Raw genomic sequence first — 7,826 nt, 5'->3', positions numbered from 1 at the left:
CCTTCTAGTGCAGCACCCACGGATGATATGGTGCCGTAAGGTGTATTTATCAATGTGCAAGATTTGACATCTTTTTGTCGTTCCTTTTCTTTTCGAGATCAGCTCCTCCCCTTTTTAGATTTTCTTAAAATGCGTCCACATGACGCGGTAGACAATAAACACCACAAATTGACATTGAACGAAGACTACCTACAGGCACGCACAGGCCATTCTTCTTCTTCATATAGATTAGCCTAGAAACGTGGGTTTTGAATAGAGCAATGGGCTCGGCTTGGCCAACAGCACCTTGTGTGAAAGTTTCACGTTCAATGTCGCAACTAGCTCAAAAAATATTTTTTGGTCATCGTACTGAAGAGGTCGACCCTCAGATCTAGTTTGGCTGGTAGCGACATTGCGAAATCTGGGATTGGCAGGCTTGATCGTGAAACTTTCACACAAGGTGCTGTTGGCCAAGCCGAGCACATTGCTCTAATAAAAACCCCACGTTTCATTGTAAAGTTCGGAGATACAGGCACCTTTATGTTTGTAAGCGTGATGCTATATGACAAGTGGTCTTTGCTTTCTAATGTAAAGTATCTAGACCCTGGAGAGCCAAAGATGCAGAAGGACCTCTTTGTGTAGCTGAGCTAAAAGTCCGGACCTCAGGGACGATGCATGACAGGTACGCAACCCTCATTTTTATGTCATACATTGGCAGCTAATAGCCACTTTTGTGCATTCCCAACTTTTGTGCATTTCCTATAGTAGGTGGACGATGACACTATTTCCATGATTAAAGTAGGTTGATCCGAGCTGATTTGGTTGAGTTACGCTCACACAAGATTACATCGGTTGAGCTACATCGAGCGTGCTTGATGTCCAGAGTGATGCACTTCTTTGACCGCAGCTCAGTCAAATCAGCTCGGATCAACCTACTTTAATCATGGAAATGAATGTCTAGAGAAGGGGCATCGTTCCCATGCAGTGGATCTCGCAACAATGATGATTGGATAAAAGTGGCCGTTAGCTAGCAATACATGCCTGTTCCTAGATGATCCATAAAGTAATTATACATTGACCCTTTCATTCATGCAAACGTAGCTGTGTTACACAACACGACCTTCTGCAACTTTTGCTCTGCCCGGGTCCACCTACTTGACTATGAACAAAGACCACTCTTCATATAGCATCATACTTACAAACATAAAGGTGCCTGTATCTCCAAACTTTACAATGAAACGTGGGGTTTTTATTAGAGCAATGGGCTCGGCTTGGCCAACAGCACCTTGTGTGAAAGTTTCGCGTTCAATGTCGCAAACAGCCCAAAAAATATTTTTTTGGTCGTCGTCGAAAGAGGTTGAGCCCCGGATCCAGTTTGGCTGGTAGCGACATTGCGAAATCTGGGATCGCCCACGATGAACTTCATACTTTGACACAAGATTCCTTTGACCCCGACAAGCACGTTGATCTATTAAAGAACCCACGTTTGATTGTAAAGTTTGGAGATACAGGCACCTTTATGTTTCACGTATGATGTAAGCATGATGGAGCTGCTTTTTCCTAGTGGATGGTGTTGACTGCATGAACGGGAAGATGAAGAGCTGTGTGAAATGGGACGTGATGGTTACACAGACACGTCCTTGACAGGTTGCTACACAAATGGATGATGACGATGATTGCCTTTTGTGAAGGTACGTAAGTAAACAGCATCCAATAATGAAGGTGTGTCAAGGTATGCATCACATTTGCATGTAGAAGAAAGTCGATCTGCATAAACCAATTTGTATATGTAAAAAGATACGTATACATATTGAATGAGTCACTCATCCTGAAACTCAATGGAGGGATCTCTTCACTTTTTCTCTTCTCAATCTCATCCCACTTCCCTCTCCTTCTGGTTGTATCACAAAAGCCATATACTTGTTGCATGACCGATAACCGGAACCACCTCTATTATTCCATCTTCAAGCAATAGTATGTAATCCACAAGCTAGCAAAGCCCAAGCGTGTATGTAATAGATAAACAATGCTTTATTTCATCCAGCTATCTTGCTACATTGACACCATCGTCGCCTTCCTCGTCCGTCATCATTCGTACTCGTACTCGTACTGGTCAGCAGTCGTCAATCTTCTCGTCACCCCGAATATCCAAATCACACAAGTAGAAGAAACGAATGGATCTTGTAGGCTTCCTTTTGGATCCGATGAGATATGAGGATCATCAAGTAACATCATCTTGGAAAGAGAAAGGTAAACCATGCTTGTTCATGCCGTTGTCGTTACCGTCATTGTTGTGGATCTCGTGGTCGTTATCATCGCACTTGTTGTGAATGTCGTAATCATCGCTACTAGTCGTCTGGACCAACTCGAGATAATGGGTGGATTCAAGCTTTGCATATACATCTCGCGAGGTAGCTATATCAAAGGGAAATGATAGTATATGCTTCATCAGGCAAGATGGTTAGGCGTTACATTAAGAAAGTAGCTAAATGACACAATGATAGCAATGACAATGAAAATAGGATAACAATGAAAGGCTAAATGTCATCAAAAACGAGTTCATATGGATCGCGTACAAAGTAAAGCATCAACTTGGGCACTGAAAGTGTCAGCAATCAAAAGATTGGTATAATGGAAGAAGGAGAAGAGATGTGTAGAAGCATGATAGTAGGCGACAACATCCTTGTTTACATGTGCATGATGGAAAAGACTCTATCTGTAATGATACCATTGGAGAGCTACATAGGCAATTGGGGAATGTATGTAGATGATGTCCTCTACCCTGCTGCGTGTATGACTAGACATACTCAACCACTCACCTTGCATATAGGTTGATAGGGATGGATGGGGAGAGCTTTACTTTGCCCACATGATAGTTTTATAATTGGCGCGGCGATTCCATTGGCTCAACCAGTGAGGTGGAAGACTTGGCAAAGGCGTATCATGCGGATGAATGTGGAGACACATACTTGCACAATTGTTTCTCTTTTGTTTTCCCAGTACACCCTTTTACAACTACTATCATGAATCGACTCTTTGGTTCCAATAAACGCACTCCAAAACCAACATTGAACGACGCCATTTCATCGGTACTTTTTTCCATTGGCATGGACAAGAACAACAACAGCTTTTATTGACGTTTCCTGTTAGACCGATGTACGAGCAGACGCCGTAGAAGTCAAGATTCGAAAGCTGGATGCCGAGTTGACACGATATCGAGATCAAATGAAAAAGATGCGTGATGGACCTGCCAAGGTAAGGTGATCGGCTTGTTGCTATCGACGACAACGGGTCTTGACGACGACTTCTTCTTGTAGAAAGCAGTACAACAAAAAGCGTTGCGTGTGCTAAAACAACGTAAACTGTAAGTGCTTGTGGATGACAATGATGGTAGATGATATTCATGTTATATGTGTGGGGTATAGATATGAATCACAACGAGACAACCTTCAACAACAATCCTTCAATATGGAACAAGCACAGATGACTACCGAGAACCTACGCAATGTGATGGCAACGGTTGATGCTATGCAGACGGCCAACAAGGAGATGAAGAAACAATACAAGAATGTCAACCTGGATAAGATTGATCAACTACAAGATGAAATGGAAGACTTGATTGACCAAGCCAACGAGGTGCAAGAGTCGTTGGGACGTTCATACAACCTACCTGAAGATATCGATGAAGAGGACTTGGAGGCAGAATTGGATGCATTGGGTGACGAATTGGATTTTGAAGATGAAGAGATACCAAGCTATTTGCAAGATGAAAGTGCTACCAGCGTTGATTTACCAAAAGCATCGGAAGCCGAGCCGACAGCAACCAAGGATGACAAGAAAGAAGTCCAGCTGGATGAGTTCGGATTGCCTATTGCAGCACAAACTCCCATGAAAGCATAACATAGCATGGCATTAAAAGCAACTTGTATATTCCCCCCATCTTTTGTGCGTGTTGTAATGGATCCAATCGAATAAATGTGAAAGACATGACACCCCATGATTGACCATTCTCCTATCTCGGGTCGCTCACGTGGCGGCTGGTGCCCTTGTTGACGTACAAGTGTTACGCTCCACTCAAGTGCAGGGGAACTTTCTGGTACAATGTGCGTATGTACCTCTTTCCGGATATTCCAAATTGAAACAAAAAGACCAAGGGGTCTTTGTGTATTCCAAATACCACTCATCCTACTATGTACTCCTGCAACATCTCATCATCATCATCATCATTGCTATTATACAGCTGCTGCTGTGTATGTTTAATAAAGCTCACGAGTGGAAATCATGTTGTTGATCATCATGGTTTTCGCTGCTTTAGGTCAATGCGCATCACAAATGAGAAAAAAATCCCTCGCTTGTACAATGAAATTTGATTCATGGCTGATACGAAAGATAACGATTTATGTACCGGACCCTTTTATTGTGCTTCAACATTGCACCATAGCACAGCATGGATTAGAAAAAGTGGGCCATTCTTTTTGATAAAAGGAGGATTTTCAATCATGGGAATGATTACATCATGAGAAAGTGTAAGGATGGATGTTCAAAGCATTGGTGGATGAGGAGGTGAGTATGTAATCTGGATGCAATCTCCAGTGGGACAGCATTAAATGTGCACGACCGGGGGACCCTAGAACTTTATTTATGGGGCCATAAGAAGGGAGCATACAGTTTACTGTTTTTGCGTTTGTGTATGAGCGGACCGCATAAATCACTGTTTATATAAAATCTGCAGGTTGGGAACACACGGGCCAATTCCTTCCTTCTTTCACTTGTCGTTTATCATTTCCAAATGATTCTCACGCCTGAGACCGTTGCTTCGTATTTGCCGACTCAACCCGACAATCCGGGGCGAATCATCAATGTCAGTCATCAAATCCCATACAACATTATACGCAAACAACCATTACCTTCACCTCCATTGTCACCTCCCGGTTCAGTCGATGTCAATGACAATGATCATCAGGAGGCACCCATAAGTAAAATTTCACGTCGACACAATCGTGCCCATACCTTGCGTGCCAAGTTTGATACAGCTGATTGGAGACTCGTGCAGCGTCGGGGTCATGCAGCTCTCTACAGTGGTCTAGCAAGTTTGGGTAAACGAGCTGAAACGATCCATATTGGATGGACAGGCCATATTGAAAACAATGAAAACGTCGGCAGCAAACAACAACAGCTATGGGACCAGCAAACTTTGCGAAAGCTCTTGTGGGACACTGGCAAGATTGTACCCATTTTTCTGGATACGACATCTCGCGGCCATTATGAAGGCTACTGCAAGGAAGGTATGTAAGAAGAAGGAAGCAATATCATCATGACATAATATGAATTCATAAATGTATTAGTGCTGTGGCCACTTTTCCATTATGTGATTTGGCAGATGGCAACCGATGGGCGTGCGGAAAAACGACACTGGGAGGATTACAAAGTTGTCAACCAAAGATTTGCTGATACAATTGTTCAACACTATCGTCAAGGCGATGTCATTTGCATTCATGACTATCACTTGTTGTTGGTACCTGAACTTGTAAGAGAAGCCATTCCAGATGCTGTCATTGGCCTTTTCTTCCATGCAACTTTCCCCAGCTCCGAGATCTTTCGATGTCTCACAAGTATGTAGGACCTTGTACAAAGATGGCCTTTATGTAAATACTAATGTGATAAAATTTGTTGTTTCAGCTCGCAAGGAAATCCTTCAAGGAGTGCTGGGAGCTAATCTCGTGGGATTTCAGGTAAAGGAAACAGCAACATAAATTACTCACATGAGAGAAGAATAACGAACCCATGTATAAACAACCACCACCACCAATAGACATATGGTTATGCGCGCCATTTTATCTCATCATGCACACGAGTGCTTGGGTGTGAATCAACGTTAACAGGAGTCAATTTGAATGGACATCACGTATCCGTTGGTGTATTCCCTATTGGCATTGATGTTGAACGAGTGCGAGCATTTTGTGAACAACCCCATGTGAGGCCAAAAATGGAAAGCATTCGTCGTTTGTATCCTGGCAAGCATATCATTGTTGGTCGGGATAAGCTTGATCCAACCAAGGGTATTGTACAAAAGTTGCGGGCGTTCCAAAAGTTTCTTGAGCTGTATCCAGAGTATCGGCAAAAAGTGGTATTGCTGCAAGTCACTACACCCACCCCACACGCTCACCATAACCTTGACACTCGAATTGCTGAAACAGTGAGCCAAATCAACAGCACGTATGGATCACTTGAATTTGCACCCGTACATTATTATCAACAAGACATTGATCGTGACGAGTATTATGCCATGCTATCAGTAGCCGACGTTGGCCTTATTACAAGTGTGCGTGATGGCATGAATACGACGTCACTTGAATACATTTATTGCCAACAGCATCATCATGGCCCACTCATTCTATCCGAATTTACTGGTACGGCTGGTATCCTTGCAAGTGCTGCACTTCAAGTCAACCCTTGGGATGAGGTTGGTGTAGCCAAAGCGATCCATGAAGCGTTGACCATGTCACCTGAGGAGAAACAAACACGGCACGAGGTCAGTTTTTTTAATGTAGCCTTTCGCACGATGTGCACGAATGAGCACACGTGTTACACACACCTAGAGCTCCCACTCCCACACAACGCAAGCGCATACATATGTGTACACTCACACGTACTTCTTTACAGAAACTCTTCCGCCATGTAACAAATCACACAGCTGCCTTTTGGGCAAATTCCTTTGTCACACAACTCATGAGCACATCCCATTCGCCATCCGCCAAAGAGCTTATCGTCAAGGATGTTGCAGCTGCTTATACCCAATCCAAGAAAAGACTCTTGCTTTTTGATTATGATGTACGTTAATCATCCTCCTTTATTTATTACCGTGGCACTCACATGTACTTATTAGGGTACACTAGCACCTATTGTTAATGTTCCAGCCGATGCTAAACCAGCTCCTCGCATGTTGCATGCACTCCAAAAGCTGTGTGATGATCCTGCCAATCAAGTATGGGTTATCTCTGGTCGTGATCAAGCTACGCTCGATAGCTGGTTGGGTGGTATCAAAGGTCTTGGATTTAGTGCAGAACATGGATGCTATGTCAAATGGCCTGGTGCCGCTGCATGGGAGGAAAGCATGGGTCTGGATGATATGCGTTGGCGTGATCAGGTGACTGAAATCTTTGATTATTACACCGAGCGCACACAAGGCAGCTTTATTGAACACAAACGAGCCTCCATCACATGGCATTATCGATTAGCAGACGCAGAATATGGGTGAGTGTACATTTATATTTGTCATCAGCTGATTCTTTTTACTTACACACAAGGAAAAATCGATAGCGAATTCCAAGCCAAAGAGTGTCAAAATCATTTGGAAAACAACCTGGTACCCAAGCTGCCTATTGCTGTGTTGATTGGAAAAAAGAACATTGAAGTGCGACCTGTGGATATCAACAAAGGGGTTGTCGTTCAACGTATCCTTTCCGAAAGATCCGATGTTGATCTTGTTATATGCGCTGGCGATGATAGGACCGATGAGGATATGTTCAGTGTGCTTACGGCTCCATCCACACCCTCGTCACCTTCTTCACCTTTGGTGCGCCGACGTTCATTATCCGTTGCAGCATTACAGCATGACTCCTCTGATCGTTATTTAATACCTCCAGGTGCGAAAGCGTATTGCATTACGGTTGGCCCCTATGACAAGAAATCCTTGGCTGATCATCGTGTCGAGACAAGCGATGATATTGTTGCATTGCTAGAACGTCTCGCTTTATAAATTGTGGATAAATCATTCGTTTATTTTTGAAAGTGTGTCTTTTGAAGGGGAGGTCGCATAGGGATTCGTAAAGCGTATAGTAAGGATA

General features: G+C 43.4%; 2 protein-coding genes across 2 annotated transcripts; both read left to right on the top strand.

Annotated features, from left to right (window-relative positions):
* Positions 1–3,002: 3,002 nt before the first annotated feature.
* Positions 3,003–3,879, top strand: O0I10_011320 (uncharacterized protein; the record flags this gene model as incomplete). Its single annotated transcript, XM_058491289.1, has 4 exons — positions 3,003–3,068; positions 3,130–3,234; positions 3,297–3,343; positions 3,405–3,879. The coding sequence occupies 4 exons, from the start codon at positions 3,003–3,005 to the stop codon at positions 3,877–3,879; spliced, it is 693 nt and encodes a 230-aa protein (XP_058337934.1).
* An 889-nt stretch (positions 3,880–4,768) lies between these two features.
* Positions 4,769–7,738, top strand: O0I10_011319 (trehalose-phosphatase; the record flags this gene model as incomplete). The annotated part of the gene is made up of 7 exons (XM_058491288.1): positions 4,769–5,264; positions 5,325–5,591; positions 5,659–5,711; positions 5,792–6,511; positions 6,643–6,810; positions 6,866–7,233; positions 7,300–7,738. The coding sequence occupies 7 exons, from the start codon at positions 4,769–4,771 to the stop codon at positions 7,736–7,738; spliced, it is 2,511 nt and encodes an 836-aa protein (XP_058337933.1).
* Between the last annotated feature and the right edge of the window lie 88 nt (positions 7,739–7,826).

This window comes from Lichtheimia ornata (genome assembly GCF_029851405.1).
Source record: "Lichtheimia ornata isolate CBS 291.66 chromosome Unknown scaffold00087, whole genome shotgun sequence".
NCBI classification, from domain to species: domain Eukaryota; kingdom Fungi; phylum Mucoromycota; class Mucoromycetes; order Mucorales; family Lichtheimiaceae; genus Lichtheimia; species Lichtheimia ornata.
The sequence above is the reverse complement of the archived record's forward strand: the minus strand, read 5'-3'. Positions and strand labels throughout refer to the sequence as shown.